The sequence below is a fragment of the Barbus barbus genome (genome assembly GCF_936440315.1).
Source record: "Barbus barbus genome assembly, chromosome: 50".
Taxonomy (NCBI): domain Eukaryota; kingdom Metazoa; phylum Chordata; class Actinopteri; order Cypriniformes; family Cyprinidae; genus Barbus; species Barbus barbus.
In genome coordinates this window covers 2,780,189-2,798,756 of record NC_136728.1, presented here as the reverse complement: position 1 = coordinate 2,798,756, position 18,568 = coordinate 2,780,189, and the positions used below count along the sequence as shown (strand labels likewise).

Genomic DNA, 18,568 nt, shown 5'->3' with positions numbered 1-18,568 from the left:
TAGGCTATTGATATTGCTATCTGTTTAATCCACATTCAAATAAAAAAATGTATTAGCTTGACCAGTTACCAAAAATTCTAAATTTAGGTGTTTGCATGCCACCCTGCTACTGGAAAAAAAAGTAACATTTCATTAAGTTGTGACACCCTGGAAGTGACATAATCAGGTGTGCAAACTCGTCAGGAGTGAAAAAGGTGACTAAACTCACTTAATTTTGACCTTTTTCTCCTGAAAATACCATAATTACTTGTCTAAAAATTCTTAAATCAAGAAGCATTTTCTGGATATATTTGGACTAGAAACAAGACAAAAACTAAGTAGGAAAGCAATTTTTGCAGTGCACCATTCAAGGATAAACACCTTTATCTGATTAAAAGACATTTGAGCAACAACTACGGTCCGAAATATGGACAGTTGCCTGCAGCGTCTGAACGTTAGGCCTTAAGAGTGCGATTGGTTGGATGAGGGTAAGAACATTAAGGTAAGCCAATCAGAGGCAGAGTAGGGCGGGTCCATTCCTTTGCCAATAGGGGAAAAACGGTACAGGTGACGAGACACAGATGACTCGCAGATACGGCGACGACTACGACCCAGGTCCTATTTAATATCCTATTTGTGGAAATGACCAAGTAATCCAGTATTTAAGATAACATAAATAATATTCACACTAATCTGAAAACATTTGTTGCGACTATAACAACAATTCGTGATAGCAATTAAACCACACTTACTGTTGAGGCTGACGTCCTTCATGTCTATACGTTTCTCCATGATATCGAGGATACGCAGGTAGGCCACGCCCACATCCTCACACTCCTCATCCTGCTCCTCTTCTTCAGGAGGGTCGCTCACCACCGTGAACTTGATACTGTCACAGCCAATGAAAGAGTCAGCTGCTTATTTGAGTTAGATAACACAGCGTAGTATATGCTACAACTATATACTTAATATAATGAAAGAATGAGCCACAGAGAAGCTGATTATAGATCAGAAAGTGTCTCACTGCTCTAGTTGCTTGTTCCGGCCCTCCAGCACTGCCCTCAGAGTTTGCCGTCTGGGTTGGTTATTCTCTTTATCCACATGGATCACTGTCAGAACATTGTATGTTGTTTAGGTCTCTTTCTTTAATTTCATGAATTACTGATACAGAATGTTTATTTGCCATTGTTTAGTAAAATAATACAGCTACAATAACCAATTACGTGGCCAAGCAAGGTATTAAAGAGTATAAAATTCAAAATGGTGGGCAGTCAATGTGGCTGATAAATGTACTCTGGATTACCCCGGTATATCTCAACCCTGTTCCTTGAGGCCCATAACACTACTCATTTGGATGTCTACCTTATCTGTCCCATCCATTTCAGGTCTTAGAGACTCTACTAATGATCTGATGAGTTGATTCAGATGTGTTTCATTAGGAAGCGATCATTGGATTACCCAATGAATCTAAATGGAGCAGAGTCATGTCTTTAAAATAAGGGGTCTCCAGTCCTGCACCGGAGAGCTACTGTCCTGCAAATTTCAGCTCCAATCCCAATCAAGCACACCTGAACCAGCTAATCAAGGTGGTACTTGATCAATTCAGGCAAGTGTGTTGGAGCCGAGGTGGAACTGAAGTCTGCAGGACAGTGGCTCTATAGAAGCAGGATTGGAGATCCCTGCTTTAGATCAAGCCACCCGTGTTTTCTAGTTGGTCAAAAATTGAAACCACTAAGTTTCTTGAGCTTGGAATTAAACCCAAAGAAAGACCTTCTCCTGGAGAGCCAATATCCAGCAGAGATGGAAGCTTCTAGAAGACCTTTAGCTGGTTCAGATATATTTGATTGGGATTGGAGCTAAGTTTTGCAGGATAGTGGCCCTCCTGGACAAGGACTGGACACCCCTGTTGTAGTCCAGTGGATCCCAATCCTGGTGCTGGAGAACCCCCAACACTGCACATTTTAGATGCTTCCCTGGTCAAACACATCTGATTCAACTCATCAATTCATTAGAAAAGACTCCAAGACCTCAGATAAGCAAGACATCAAAACATGCAGTATTGGGGGTTCTCCAGGACCAGGAACCACTATTGTAGTCCAAAGCAGAAAAGTGTAATTTTGAGTCTATGGTGGCTTTAGAAGGTTTGCGGTGTAGACCCTAAAACTGGTCAGAAGAAAGTCCAGAGACTTCCTAATCAATACACCAATTTTCACAACTTTCTACCATAAGATTCAATATCCTGTCATAGATACTAAAGCAGAAAAATCAGAACGATTGCAATGGCTGGTATTGCATGGAGATTAGTATGAATGTCGCTGTTCACCATTGCTGAAGTTGTAGGAGACGCTGTGTCCAGGCAGAGGTTTCTTCAGGGACAGCGGGGTCTCGACTGAAGGCAGGCCCAGCAAACAGTACTCCACAAACAATCGGACGATTCCGCTATCTTCTGCCACTCTTGAGCCTGGCTTCAGACTCAGAGAAACGATCTCCACATGAATGCACTCGGACGGCTGGTGGAGCAAGGCATCACATGACCTTATCACAACTGACATACAACCTCACACCAACTGACATGGTGAGACTCGCTGTGAATCTGCAGGGACTCCAATCACTCTCTACATCTGACAGGACATACGTGAAGAATATTCCACCGTTTGAAATGATGGACACCGGAAAAACTATATCTCTTTCCTGATGCAGACGTGTAACCTGCAGGGCATAGTTCTCTGATAATGATGGGGGTTGGAGATGTTTTGTCTGTCCGTGTATCATTTGATTCAATCTGTCAAACATGCCGTCCACATTGTTGGAGTGTTTAGGCCATTAAGTTTGTGCTGACAGCAGTCGTTAGATCTCTGCAGCTTTCTACAATCCTCTTAGGACAGAACACTAAACTGACCGTTTATATCTCTGAATGTACATCACTAAGTTGTAGGCTCAATTAATCACAAAAATATTTAAAATTACCTTTTATCAGTAAGGAACAAAAATACAATATCCTCCTGAGACCCAAAGATTTATTTTTGTCCTTTGTTGAGGATGTCAATTTTCTTTGAGACTATACACTCCATAGTTTGGTCAGAGATACCAAATATTTAGGTATTTGGTCATAAGAATTTTCCCTCAGTGTTTTTAAACTACTATTTAATACAGCAAATCTGAAAAATAAGAACATTAGACTTATTCATTGCGATTAATACTTGATTGTATTAAAATAGTTTATTATAAACATCGCTCATCATATCTCCAAAGTTAGTTTCCATGTCAGTGGAAGTTGACACTTATGTGCAGATAAAAATGTACCAGAGATGCTCACAAGTCTCTGAGCTAGAGTCCAAGTCAAGTCTCAAGTCTTTAAGCTAGAGTCCAAGTCAAGTCTCAAGTCTCTGAGCTAGAGTCCAATTCAAGTCTCAAGTCTCTGAGCTAGAGTCCAAGTCAAGTCTCAAGTCTCTTTATTATATTAAGTCTCTGGTTATAATAAGTGTTGCATCACGTACAGCGACCCATCCAACACTGCATAGCTATATATAAAGAATTGAAAGCATGTGATATGTTATTATGACTCCTTTATCTATTAGCATACAGTATCAGCTTTGATTTTTATATATAATCAGTGTAAACAGGCTATTGCAACATGACAAAAACACCAAGAATGCTTTACTTTTAAGTTAATATTATCTGTATTTTGCCTTGTAGCATGAGAACACAGTACAGTACAGACCAAAAATTAAGAAAGACTTAATATGGTCAAACATCACATCGTAGCTAAATGCAAAACACTATTGCAACAAACCAAACGATGTGAAATATATGAAGAGTTCAGATGCAAAAGCCATCTGAAATTTTCTTCAGAATGATTATTTTTACCAAGCTTGTATATTTAAGTTCAATAATTTCACTTAAATGGCAATGAAAATGCAACTAATCATAGTTTATAAACTACTGTAAGTCAACACATCCCAAACTCTCAAACCAGTGTAATGTTACATGATCAACAATAATCCTGTAACCTGTTTGCAGACAATGTTAATTAATGTGATGGAAGCCAGCGGCACGTAAATGATTACGTTAATCGACCACCACAAGTTTGGCAATTAACCCTTGTATAGTGTTCGGATCTGTAGGACCCGTTTTCATTTTTTATCAAGAGAAAAAATATACGATTAATTATTTTTTCAAACTCAGACTGATTGGCCTTGGCTCATTTTCTGTGAAGAATATATATCTGAACACATTTTCAATGACCACACTGGTCACACACTCTCTCACACGCAAGCACACGCGCGCGCACGCGCGCACGCACACACACACACACACACACACACACACACACTCACTCACTTGGATATGTGGTTTACGGGACTCTCCATGGGCGTAATGGTTTTACTAATGTACCAACTGTATAATCTATCCTTAACCCTTTAGGCGCCAGGGTTTTTTGGAAAAAATGCTGGATTTTGACATCAAGATTTCAAAAGCTTGTGGCTTGAAATGGCTTAAAGATAGAGATCTACTGTAAATTAGAAAAATGTTGGGCATGACCGAAAGTTTATGTGGGGTGTAAATATACTCATCTAATTTGCATATTATGACGTCATCAGGGGCGCCCCTCTTGAAATTCATAATATTTAGGAAATAGTAGATATTGAATTGATGTTTGATTTTTATGTTTGTTTTTTTTGTCTTTTTCTCCTCATTCCAAATAATCAGAAAAGAGGAAACCAACAATAAAACAGGAGAAAGTACTAAATTATTACTATATTACTATACTATATAGTAGTAAAACGCATGTGAACAGTAGCCTACTTTTTGATAAGTTCATCAGTAATATTCAGGAAATAATAGATATTGAATGGATGTTTGAACTTATTTGCATGTTGTTGTTGTTTTTTTGTCTTTTTATCCTCATTCCAAATGATCAGGAAAAGAGGAAATCAACAGTAAAACAGGAGAAAGTAGTAAATTATTACTATATTACTGTGCCATAGTAAAATACATGTGCCTATTTTTTGATCAGTTGACCAGCTATCTGCCCAATCAGGTATCTATGTGACAGTTTATAGTTCTTGAGAGTATGGTACCTCTCATTGCATGGCACAGCGCACAGACCTACCCCAAACTGACTGCACCTGTACTGTCTGCCGGCGGCACTTGGAGCGCGCGCGATCAGAACAAACAGCGCAATCTGGCCGATTATCAGAGAGAAACATCTCTCCTATGGACACTAAGACCACGTCCACCCCTGCCACCCCCATCCCCGTTGGGCAAAGTGTTGAAATGATCACTTGTTTGTGCTTTGTGAACGATCGCACTTGCGCAGCGGCACCATTGCGCGGAAAAGATGTACCCGGAGAAGCGCGATCATTAGACGGCCGATCGTCATTTCCAAAAGGCAAATATTCCCCTTCAGAGTCAGAATCGGCAAATGACATTTGCAACACATCCTCACAGTACAACATTTTATTAGCCGTTTGACGATTTTCTCTCACAAATCTCACAATTTACTCAGACGCTATGAACTGAATTGCTTCCGCATCAATGACACGATAGCTCACTTACTCTGCTATTTCCTCGAACAATTTTGGTCTAGAATCGAAGTACTACATGTCTGCCATCTAGTGGAAGGGAATACAAATGAGCCATTACACCAGATTAGGAACTACAGCCCATTTCATGAAGTATGACGTCTTGTCGCAATTTTGCGACTTTGGCGCTTAGAGGGTTAAATCCAAAGCTAACGATGAATGGCACAGCAGTCGACATGTTTGTTCGTTGTCCTCTAATGTATGGCGGCCGCGCATAAAATAAAAAAAAAAAAAAAAGTGTGGCCGCACCGCGCGCAGCAGATACGTAGTACGTCACGTGTTACATGGGCAGGTTATAGGTAACGGAGGGAGGGGAATAACAGCGAGCTCATCATCAGTTGTTTCCTAAAAATAAACATTGTTCACGAGTCCCGCAGCTCGAGTCCGAGTCGAGTCTGAAGTCTTTCGAGGACGAGTCTCAAGTCGAGTCTGAAGTCACTGTGTGTGCGACTTAAGTCGCACTCGAGTCCGAGTCTCAAACTCGAGTCCCCATCACTGAAATGTACTTATTAAAAAAAGTTTTGAATCAGTAAGATGTTTTTTAAAGATATTTCTTATTCTCATCATGGTTGCATTTATTTGACAAAAATACAGAAAAAAGCAATATTGTAAAATATTATTACAATTTAAAATAACAGGTTTTGTTTTTAATTTACAAATTTATTCAAAATAGAAATATTTTGTAACATTATAAGTCTTTACTATCACCTAGCTGAAAAAAAAGAAAATTATTTAACGGACCCAAATTTTTGAATGTGTATATTGACGTCGATTATAATTTTTATATTAAATTAATATAAATGTATATAAAATGAAAAAATACATGCATTTTATTTTTTCATTTCATATATACATATACAATTTAAATGCTTACATGCATGCATATGATTTTGATGTTTTTATAGAAAGTCTTATGCAGACCATATTTCATTTGTTTCATTTACTTAATTTTTTTACAAACAAATTGTCATAATCATATTTTTTGATTTTTTTTTTTTTTAAGTCGTCGTGACGTATTGTCAAGTATGGTGACCCATACTCGAAATTGGTGCTCTGCGTTAAACCCATCCAAGTGCACACACACAGCAGTGAGTAGTGAACAAATGCACACACACACACACACCGTGAACACACACCCGGAGCAGTGGGCAGCCATGCTGCAGCGCCCGGGGAGCAGTTGGGGGTTCGGTGTCTTGCTCACGGGCACCTCAGTCGTGGTATTGAGGGTAGAGAGAGCGCTGGACATTCACTCCCCCCACCTCCCTGCCGGCCGGGGACTCGAACCCGCAACCTTTCGATTACGAGTCCGACTCTCTAACCATTAGGCCACGACTTCCCCCAATCAGTGGACATGTCAAAACGAAAAGAATAGCTAATCTAAAAACAATTTCAACTAGATTTTTTTTTTCTGTAGTATCTTATCAAGCATTAGAAAATCTATTTAAAGGGGTCATCGGATGCCCATTTAAGTTGATATGATTCGTCAGAGTCTTAATGAAAAGTCTATAACATATTTTGGTTAAAATTTCTCAATGGTATCAATATCAGCTCTGTTTTCAGCTGTTATAGTCCATGTTGCTTTAAATGCTAGTGAGCTCTACTGACTCTGCCCCTCTCTTCCGTGGAGTGACGAGCAGACCATAGATATGTGTAGATGCCCTATTCGACCGCTCCAGATACGTTTTCGCGTCAGCCTTCTCGCATTCACCATAATAATCAATGAATATTCAAAGACATACAAGCGTATAACTTGCTGTTGTAGACGCACACAGTCAATGCGCTCAAAGATTTGCAGACCGTTCCAAAAGTGGCAGATGTTTTACGTATCGCGGCCCATAGAAACAGTCCATAATGAGGCATCTAGGTATATACAGGTCCTTCTCAAAAGATTAGCATATTGTGATAAAGTTCATTATTTTCTGTAATGTACTGATAAACATTCGACTTTCATATATTTTAGATTCATTACAACACAACTGAAGTAGTTCAAGCCTTTTATTGTTTTAATATTGATGATTTTGGCATACAGCTCATGAAAACCCAAAATTCAAAAAAATCTCAAAAAATTAGCATATCATGAAAAGGTTCTCTAAACAAGCTATTAACCTAATCATCTGAATCAACTAATTAACTCTAAACACCTGCAAAAGATTCCTGAGGCTTTTAAAAACTCCCAGCCTGGTTCATTACTCAAAACCGCAATCATGGGTAAGACTGCCGACCTGACTGCTGTCCAGAAGGCCATCATTGACACCCTCAAGCAAGAGGGTAAGACACAGAAAGAAATTTCTGAACGAATAGGCTGTTCCCAGAGTGCTGTATCAAGGCACCTCAGTGGGAAGTCTGTGGGAAGGAAAAAGTGTGGCAGAAAACGCAGCACAACGAGAAGAGGTGACCGGACCCTGAGGAAGATTGTGGAGAAGGACCGATTCCAGACCTTGGGGGACCTGCGGAAGCAGTGGACTGAGTCTGGAGTAGAAACATCCAGAGCCACCGTGTACAGGCGTGTGCAGGAAATGGGCTACAGGTGCCGCATTCCCCAGGTCAAGCCACTTTTGAACCAGAAACAGCGGCAGAAGCGCCTGACCTGGGCTACAGAGAAGCAGCACTGGACTGTTGCTCAGTGGTCCAAAGTACTTTTTTCGGATGAAAGCAAATTTTGCATGTCATTCGGAAATCAAGGTGCCAGAGTCTGGAGGAAGACTGGGGAGAGGGAAATGCCAAAATGCCTGAAGTCCAGTGTCAAGTACCCACAGTCAGTGATGCTGGTGTTGGTCCACTGTGTTTTATCAAGGGCAGGGTCAATGCAGCTAGCTATCAGGAGATTTTGGAGCACTTCATGCTTCCATCTGCTGAAAAGCTTTATGGAGATGATTTCATTTTTCAGCACGACCTGGCACCTGCTCACAGTGCCAAAACCACTGGTAAATGGTTTACCGACCATGGTATTACTGTGTTCAATTGGCCTGCCAACTCTCCTGACCTGAACCCCATAGAGAATCTGTGGGATATTGTGAAGAGAAAGTTGAGAGACGCAAGACCCAACACTCTGGATGAGCTTAAGGCCGCTATCGAAGCATCCTGGGCCTCCATAACACCTCAGCAGTGCCACAGGCTGATTGCCTCCATGCCACGCCGCATTGAAGCAGTCATTTCTGCAAAAGGATTCCCGACCAAGTATTGAGTGCATAACTGAACATAATTATTTGAAGGTTGACTTTTTTTGTATTAAAAACACTTTTCTTTTATTGGTCGGATGAAATATGCTAATTTTTTGAGATAGGAATTTTGGGTTTTCATGAGCTGTATGCCAAAATCATCAATATTAAAACAATAAAAGGCTTGAACTACTTCAGTTGTGTTGTAATGAATCTAAAATATATGAAAGTCTAATGTTTATCAGTACATTACAGAAAATAATGAACTTTATCACAATATGCTAATTTTTTGAGAAGGACCTGTATATCTATGGAGCATACTAAACTTCAGGCGCAAAACCAGCTAACTAGCACATTATTAGGAAAGGTGATTTGCAAAGATTCATAAAAACCCTTATACTCACTTCTTCTGTAGATAAAGCTGGATCACGAATGATTCGGGCGAATATAGACGCATTTATGTAGATCGGGGATCGGCGCATTCACTTCAAAGCGAAAGTAATGTTAATCCTCTGCGTCTTCAGCGGCTCAGATGTCGGGAGTAACTGACGACTGCTATATTCATTATTACATCCAACAACAAAACACTTCAATCGCTTAATCTGAGAGTCGGTCGGACTGTTTACAGCTCTCAGCTCACTCGGGTCTAAGGTCAGACGGTCTTGTCAATCAACTATCGTGGGAGGGGCCTGTACAGAACTATGTCATTCTGAACAGCCTGATTTGAGAAAGGGGATTTTAAAATAGGGATTTAAAAAAAAAAAAAAAACCCTGGGTGGATTTTTATGATTATAGGATGGATGTGTACACACTTCCAACACACATTTATGTTCAAACAACTTGTAAAGTGAATTTTGCATCCGATGACCCCTTTAATATGTTGGTCAAGTACGGTTCATTTGTTAAACATGCACAGATATAAAGTGATACAACAAACCTGTTTTTTCTGCTGTGAGCTCTGAGCAGGAATGATGCAGTCATCGCTATCATCATCCTCACCCTGAACATCTGCACAGACAACAGAGCATCTTCTGTATTATGATCAGTTAATAATACAGAAAGTAAAGTACTAGAAGATCATTAGATGGATCATTCCTAGTCTCATTTCATATGGAAGTCGTTCGTGAACCGTTTGGGTTGTTTATTTTCTTGTCCATCTCTCGCTGTGGTCTCAAGTGGGCCACAGCAGGTAAGAGAGGGAGATGTTAGACATCAATACTTTAAAGACTGCCTATTGGCCAAGGTCAACACACATTAACATTTATGTTGCTGGTTGTCAACAGGAAACACATCAGATTATTGGCAGCAGCAAATGAAATATTAATGATTCTCATCTTATTCGAAAAACAATAGTACAGCTGCTTCCTCATATAAAACTGAATACTAACGCTCAGCACTAAGTATTGGTTTGCCAAAACATTCATATGTGGCTCTAATGAATACAAGATCTACTCAGGGCCAAAGCACAGGGGCCTTCCTGCCCACAATAACACAAAAACACAAACTTCTTTTTTTTTAAATACTAGAAGCACCTTAAGTTTGTGGTCAAATTGAATCTAATTAGAGTTTAACTTGAACACTGAACTTGAATCTTCACTTGAACCTTCATAAAAAAGAACATATATGACTTCCTTTCATCCGTGAAACACAAAATGAGATGTTTTGAGTTATGTTCAAGCTGCTCTTTTCCAAACAATGAATCTGAATTTGGGACAAAATGCTGGAGAGCTTAAAAAAATATATAATATACAAACGCAAATTAGCTTTAGTAATGAAAGAGTGCAAGATTTTTAACAAATAGCCAACATATTTATGTTTTTCTTTCTTGGTCTATCTGCATTCATGTTCATTTTTTATGAAAAAGAGCAGCATGATTATTGTAAAAAAAATGTACTTTTGTGTTTCACAGAAAAAGGAACAGTGTGGGTTTGGAATGATATGAGGTTGATAAAATAAAATAAAATAAATAAAATAAAAATGTTAGCATTATTTTAGCACTTGTTTTAATAATAGATTAAATAATTAATTAAAATGCTAAAACTACCAAAATCTTGTTTTTGAAAAATGCTAGTCATATTAACACTCAATTCATCAAATTAAAAAAATAAAATAAAATAAAAATCAATTAAGTCATTCAACAATCAATCAGGGCAGGGAAAGCAATACAAATTGAACAAAAATATCATAGCCTGGCATGCATAGACAAATCAAATACCAATAAATAAAACGAAAACATTATTTCTGGCTGAATAGTTTTGTTTCATTTGGAAATGTGCAAAATAATGTTTTATATTTAAATAATGTTTTATATTTTAAAGGACATTAAATTCCATAACTCACATACCTGTTGGTGGCTCTTGCAGCTCCTCAGAAATCTCAGACTCATCAGACTGAGAGCTGGCGGTGATCACCTGACCCTCAGAGAAATGAGACTCTTCCTCATCCTCTTCCTCACTGACTGCAGTGGCCTCTCCTGCTTCCATCACCACGATAGTCTGAGGAACACAGCGTCACACTGTTTATTCCTAACTTTTTGTTTATAAGACTATTGTACTCCTCATTTAAACAGTAAATTTCACATTGTGTACCTTTGGTGCAGGGGTCACAGATGATGACGGCTCTTCATTATCAGAGGCTGTAGTCTGCTCCATCTTGTGATTATTGATACAAACACACAAAATACATCATCAAAACACCACATACAGAAGTGCACAAATGGTACAGGATAATACTCAGGGTTAATTACTGCCTTAAATTGAGCTGAATTTGACTTAGTGTGTGTTGAATTTGACATCACTAATTAAACAAGTGCAGACTTTTCTTTTACCTGTTTTTCAAGCTCTGTGACATCCACAAAAGAAACTCTTTTAGTAGCTGATTTTGGTAGAGTTCGCTGTCTGGGTTTGGGCACTGGAGTCTAAAGTACAAAGAACAAGAAAATATGTGACCCTGGAGCACTAAACCAGTCTTAAGTCGCTGGGGTATATTTGTAGCAATAGCCAAAAATACACTGTATGGGCCAAAATTATCCACTTTTCTTTTATGTCAAAAATCATTAGGATATTAAGTAAAGATCATGTTCCATGAAGATATTTTGTAAATTTCCTACTGAAAATACATCAAAACTTAATTTTTGATTAGTAATATGCATTACTAAGAACTTCATTTGAACAAATTTAAAGGCGATTCTCTCAATATTTAAAAAGTGCTTGCCCCCTAAACCTAATAACTGGTTGTGCCACCCTTAGCAGCAACAACTGCAATCAAGCGTTTGTGATAACTTGCAATGAGTCTGTTACAGCGCTGTGGAGGAGGTTTGGTCCACTCATCTTGGCAGAATTGTTGTAATTCAGCCACATTGGAGGGTTTTCTAGCATGAATCGTGTTTTTAAGGTCATGCCACAGCATCTCAATAGGATTCAGGTCAGGACTTTGACTAGGCCACTCCAAAGTCTTCATTTTGTTTTTCTTCAGCCATTCAGAGGTGGATTTGCTGGTGTGTTTTGGATCATTGTCCTGCTGCAGAACCCAAGTTCGCTTCAGCTTCACTTCACTTGCTTGGCCATTTTTAGTTGATAAACAGGAAAGTTGGTCCAACTGAATTGAAATGGTGATTTGTTGGATTGGTATAAAAAGGTTATTAAACCGCGGCAGCGGTCGCGGTAGTCGTCGTGTGAAGCCCTCTTAGTGTGAAGACCGAAGAGTGTAAAGACCATCAACTCTACCGTGCGACTCCACCGGGCAGGGATAGAAGTATCGCTTTTTATTTTAGTTTTTTCATTTATATGTTTAGTATTGAAATATTGTTATATGCATGTGTCAATTTTATTTAATTTCTTTATTTTTTTTAAATATGTGGGTATATAGTATTTATAGAGTTGTAACTTTTAGTTTTAGTTACTTTTTCTTATTTGTAAGTCGCTTTGGACAAAAGCGTCTGCTAAATGACAAAAGTAAGTAAGTAAAGTAAGCTTGAGGTCACGAATAGATGGCCAGACATTGTCCTTCAGGATTTTTTGGTAGACAGCTGAATTCATGGTTCATTTATCACAGCAAGTCTTCCAGGTCCTGAAGCAGCAAAACAGCCCCAGACCATCACACCACCACCACCATATTTTACTGTTGCTATGATGTTCTTTTTCTGAAATTCTGTGTTACTTTTACGCCAGATGTAATGGGACACACACCTTCCAAACAGTTCTCATGAGTCCAGAGTATTTTCCCAAAAGTCTTGGGGATCATCAAGATGTTTTCTGGCAAAACTGAGACGAGTTTTTATGTTCTTTTTGCTCCGCAGCGGTTTTCGTCTTGGATCTCTGCCATGCAGGCCATTTTTGCCCAGTCTCTTTCTTATGGTGGAGTCATGAACACTGACCTTAACTGTCTTAACTGAAGTGAGGCCTGCAGTTCTTTAGATGTTGTTGTGGGGTCTTTTGTGACCTCGTGGATGAGTCGTCGCTGCGCTCTTGGGGTAATTTTGGTTGGCCTACTTTTTCACACAGGGCCATGTGGGTTTGGATTTTGTTTTCCCGTCATAAAAAAAAACCTCTTCATTCAAAAACTGCATGTTGTGTTTACTTGCGTTATCTTTGATTAATATTTTTGTTTGAACAATTTGTTTGATGATCTGAAACATTAAAGTGTGACAAACATGCAAAAAAAGAAAAAAAATCAGGAAGGGTGCCAACACTTTTTCACACCACATATATATATATATATATATATATATATATATATATATACTGTATATTCTACAGTGATGAAACAACAAAGATCATTCAGGACTGATTATGGTCCTGGATGCTGAGGTGTTTTGGGGATGCCATTACCTCAGAAACAATGGGCTGAGGTATTAGTGAAGGGTCTTTGGTCATCGGTCGTGTCTCTGTTTGTGTTTTCTCCTTGTCTTGAGACGTCTGACTCTCCGGTGTGGTTCTGCCGGTGATCTCGATCTGTTGTATGGTAAAAGCCGAGGATGCTGGAGCGAGGTACGTGAACTTCCATTTCAAAGTCACACTGATTTGGCCACTTGGAAGTCCCTCAGGGTCTGTGAGCTTAAACATACCTTAAAAAAATACAAATCACAAGAAAAATAGCAATATTAAAAGGTGTGTCTAAGCTAAAAAAACAAACAAATAAATAATAATAATAAAACTAATAATAATAAAATCGAACAAATCTTAATCAGCAGTGTTGTCATTTCCCAACAAAAAATCTAAACATCTCAATAACACAATAATAAGTGTTCCCAAACAAATAAAAATACAATACATTTAAACTATATATAAACTACTAAACTATTTCAAAATATAAATATTAGTTCAAAATGTTCATTTTTATTTATTTTCCCCCAAATTATTAGCCTCAAAATATTAGTTCATGTCAATTAAAAAATGTGCAGCACTCACTCTTGAAAAAATCCAACTTTATTGGTTAAAATACACGACTTTTCGGCCAATACAGCAGTCCCAAACATTGCTTTATACATTCTCGCAATAAGCAACGGGTGTTACGCCCCATTCACACAGGGCGTCGGCATCAACGCCTCTCATTTACTTTGAATGGAGTGATGTCAAGTGCTGCCGAACTGAATTGTGGGTCCGTCGCGTCACTTCACTGGCGTTGCCAACTTTTCAAGCTCCAACGCAGGCGTCAGCCAATCAGATCGCCTTATGCAAATGCCCTGGCGCAGACGCTAGCCAATCCCATTTATGCAACACCAGAAAAGTATGTGATTGGCTGTTGTCACCATGACGGTCGCGTCAGCACCAAGCTTCAGACACGCCCTCCATCAAGCGTTGATGCCAACGCCCCGTGTGAATGGGGCGTTACCCTGCCAATTAGGGGAGTGGCTTACAAACAATCTTCCTTTTTGCTGAAAAGTCAAATGTATTTTAACCAATAAAGTTGGACTTTTTCAAGAGTGAGTGCTGCACCTTTTCTAACTGACATGGCGTTTTGATTGTTGGCTACACCTCTTCTTTTGATGGTAGAGCATCTCTTTTAAGAAAAAGAAAAAAAAATTGAATATCCTCAAAATATTAGGTCAATATTAAAGTTATTCTTCAATCAATCAATCAATAAACAAACAAGAACAATTTTCTTTCCAATGTTCCTAGAACACACTAGAAGACACAGTGTTTGTTCTCACCAGTGATGGTTTTATCATGAGCCAGCGAGATGAGCGGTACTCTAGCCTTCCCCAGATACAGCTGGTTCTCAACATCCAAATCATCAAACACATACAACACCAAAACCTCTGACTTCAGGAATGCATCGAGGTCAGAGTTCATGGCCACCGGGAAGACCATGTGATCTTCAAACTGTGGCTCATTGGTGGAGGATATGATTGGAGTATCATGGTCAGGGAGGTCGTAGAGTTTGTAGATGATGTAGGGGCTGGGTTGGGTGTGAGGACCTCTGGATCTGAGGTCACAGCAGGAGTGTATGGTGACGTTCAGTTCATTTAGGTCACCGTCCATCAATGATAAAGAACTGGGGACCGGAACTGATGAAGTCTGAATAGTAAAGAAAAAAGATCAAGTAGTTTTAGCATGTTTCAAAGCAAAAAATGGTGCCTTAGATGGGGTTGTAAACAGTACCTGGCTGTCTCTCTTGCTTGTGTTGAGGTAACCAAGTGCTTTGACTCTCTCCTTATAAAGGCGAATGGCTTGTTCCATAGGAACCCTGAGTTTGAGCCAGTACTCTAGAGTACCAAACACCTGGATCTCATCTGTTACACCTGCAAACAGATGGAAAACACTTTTATGAAAGCTGCATGGTTCATTTTGTCCTTTTTGGCAGTTTAAATCATTTTCCACTTTCATTAACTCTTAAAAAAATAAAGGTTTCAAAAGGTTGTTTTCACAGCAAAGCCATTGAGCAGGGGTGCCCAATCCTGCTCCTGGCGATCGACTGTCCTGCAAAGTTCAGCTTCAACTCTAATCAAACACACCTGAAGCTAATTAAGGTCTTCAAGATCGCTTGAAAATTAAAGGCAGGTGTGTTTGATCAGAGTTGGAGCTGAACTTTGCAGGACAGTCGATCGCCAGGAGCAGGATTGGGCACCCCTGCCATAGAGGAACCATTTTGGGTTCCAGAAGAACTATTTTTTCTTTGTGTTAAGGACATTTTAATAATCAGAAGAACCTTTTTCCACTATAATGAAACTTTTGTGCATTAAGAAGTTTCTAAGGATGTTAAGGAAACATAAATGCCAATAAAGAACATTTATTTTTAAAGCGGTCATGAACTGCCTTTGTTTTTTTGTTTTTTTTTTGTACTGATTCTGAGGTTCACTTATAAAGTTATCAAGATTTTTACATCAAAAAACTTCGTAATTTAGAAGTAATAAGCAATTTTCTGTCCTGTTTTTAACCCCCCTCATCAGAACGCTCTGTTTGAATAGGCGTGGCGGATTGTAGACTCGGAAGTGAACGCCCACTGATATGATTGGCTAATAGTTGTGTATGTTTGACAGCATACATTCCTCACAGATGGACGTTGCTTTGGTTTAGGTTAAACACGCATAAATACATAGTGCATATGAAACAATATATAATAACAGACAAAGCAATAGTGATCTCGTAATAAAAACAGTTATTCACACCTGTGTGTTGAGACATTACTTTCAAATCCAATATAGTCAGCACAGCATCATCTTTTAGTTTCAATCTTTCTGAAAATCTGAAAATAGCCTTGTTTGTAAACAAATTCATGGTAAAATGAAGTGAACAAAGGACCGAGATCTTACTGACGTGGTCTGACACTTCATTAAAAATAAAGTTAATCAAATTAAGTTTATCATTTGGTTTCTGCGTAGACCTGCATTTGCCACTTTTGTCATTTACCTACTATGTGCGCGAATCTGTGGGCGGGGCTAAACAGGCAGTGATGTAGAATTGATGGGTGGGGCTAAACAGGCAGTGATGTAGAATCGGTGGGCGGGGCTAAACAGGCAGTGATGTAGAATCAGTGGGTGGGGATAAACAGGCAGTGATGTTGAAGTAGGTGTTGATCTTCTGTGGAGGCGGTGCTTATCCACACTATTACATGATAGAGTAGAACATTCCACAAGCTGACGTTTTGACAGACTGGCTTCAATATAAGCTATTTTCAGAGTTCTGAAACTTACAGGATGTTTTTATAGTACAATGACCTCTTATATATCAAAAGATCAAAGGAATTTTGACTTTTCAGTTCATGACCCCTTTAAGAGTGTAGTAAACTTCTCTTCTCTTCTAAACTTCTCCTTTTTGCGTTCTTCAAATAAAAGAAAGTAATATAAATTTGTATCTACAAAAACAGTGAGCTTTCATTTAAGTTCACACTTGGTGTCTTTTTTGTCAAGAAAAAGTTGACGATCGCTTTTTTAGTAAAATAAAAAAGCTGGTAGCGCTTTGGTTACAAATAGCAGTCGAGGGCGTCTTTTGTTGCTATAACAACAGCTGCAATAGTAGCCTAGCGCTGTGTGCTGCAGAAATGTTGAGAAAGAGTAAAAAGTTGGCTTTTGTGTTGGCTTCTGAAGTTAACGGGGAGGGTAAAGTCGGTTCACAAAGTTTGTGGGTGCGTGACATTATATGGGGAAGGAAACAGTATGGTGCTAACAACAATTTAGTCCAGGAGCTCCGGTTGGATGATGCACTGTTTGCAGCATATTTTAGACTAGATAGAGTTTTGTGCTCATATCATACAACTCCTTGTGCTCTGAAACTAGTACGATCTATCTACCGGCAGTCTTCTCCATTTTTCTTGTTGTTTTTGTTGTTATGGAAACAACTCACCACTCGCTTGTTATTGGTCAGCTGTCAAAATGGCACTTGACGTAGGGTGTTTTTATTTCTGAAAAGTTGAACTTTTTTCAACTTGAAAAGACGCTCTGAGCTGCAGAAAAAGACACCGATGGACGGTGGCGTTTTAAAAAGCGCTCAGAACCTTTTTGAAACACAATTTACTACATAGGATTATAATGTAAAACACGCTGGCAGCTTAAAAAATTACGCAAAGTGTGAACATAGCCTAATTTCAACAATTCCTTTTATATCAACTAAAAAATCCATACTAGTCAACATCTACAGGAAAATATCCTTTACACCAATGCCAGAAGACGGTCTAAAGACTCACCAACTAACCGAATGGTGCCAAACACCTTCCCATCTCGTTCCAGCAATTGATTTAACCTGAGCTGACCAGCAGCCACCGAGCGGAAACTCAAGCCCTCAGCGAGCTGAACCTCCACCGTAACTGAGCTGGTGTGGAGATAATTCAAGAAGAGGTCGTCCACCCTCACGAGATACTGAGACGTGAGGCTGTATGCTGGATGGGCACCTCGAACCACAGCCGTGGACTGCAGCTCAAAGTCGTAGAAGGCGTACGTGCAAAAGGTGGATGGATCTTTGTCCTTTAGACTTTCTACAGCTTCAGAAGAAAATTGCGCTCTCCCTAAGTGAATTTCCAGAAGGTTCTCGCCTCGAGCCAAGCGGAGGGTTTCATCAAACTCTTCTGTAATGTCTTCGCTGGTCACATCAGGTCTGAACACATGGGTCTTAGTTCCATATGCAATGTCCTTCAGCTGGGCTGGAAAGACACAGGACAAATTAGTTTTACTAAGCATGACTGCAGCATCGGAGCATCTGAAGATCATGTGTTGGATGCAGATAAACCTTCAAGTTTCTTTATCTTGGCAGCTCTCATGTCCAGAAGCTGAGCCAGCTTCTCTAACTTCAATTCTTGTTCAAGTTTCAAATCGTCCATCGCACGAGTGACAGCTTCAACCTCAGCCTACAAAAACACAAAGACATGAGCCATATGTGAGCAACATCTATATGTGGAGAACAGCAAACCCTT

The 18,568-nt window shown here is 39.3% G+C and overlaps 2 protein-coding genes across 3 annotated transcripts in view; both read right to left on the bottom strand.

Annotated features, from left to right (window-relative positions):
- Positions 1 to 18,568, bottom strand: part of LOC306868005 (histone H3.2-like) — a gene marked incomplete at its 3' end in the record, with an annotated part of 468,278 nt that overhangs the window by 269,549 nt on the left and 180,161 nt on the right. The gene's annotated exons all lie outside the window — the stretch shown is intronic.
- The window catches only part of rpgrip1l (RPGRIP1 like), a 35,581-nt gene that overhangs the window by 2,831 nt on the left and 14,182 nt on the right, over positions 1 to 18,568 (bottom strand). For both annotated transcript variants that reach the window (XM_079414155.1, XM_079414156.1), the window contains exons 14-25: positions 18,385 to 18,502; positions 17,846 to 18,298; positions 15,325 to 15,464; positions 14,874 to 15,240; positions 13,552 to 13,787; positions 11,550 to 11,639; positions 11,311 to 11,373; positions 11,067 to 11,217; positions 9,660 to 9,730; positions 2,303 to 2,489; positions 1,004 to 1,088; positions 732 to 868 (exon numbers count right to left, since the gene is read on the bottom strand). In XM_079414155.1, the coding sequence (XP_079270281.1) occupies positions 732 to 868; positions 1,004 to 1,088; positions 2,303 to 2,489; positions 9,660 to 9,730; positions 11,067 to 11,217; positions 11,311 to 11,373; positions 11,550 to 11,639; positions 13,552 to 13,787; positions 14,874 to 15,240; positions 15,325 to 15,464; positions 17,846 to 18,298; positions 18,385 to 18,502 (2,098 nt within the window). The remainder of the gene's footprint in view (positions 1 to 731; positions 869 to 1,003; positions 1,089 to 2,302; positions 2,490 to 9,659; positions 9,731 to 11,066; positions 11,218 to 11,310; positions 11,374 to 11,549; positions 11,640 to 13,551; positions 13,788 to 14,873; positions 15,241 to 15,324; positions 15,465 to 17,845; positions 18,299 to 18,384; positions 18,503 to 18,568) is intronic.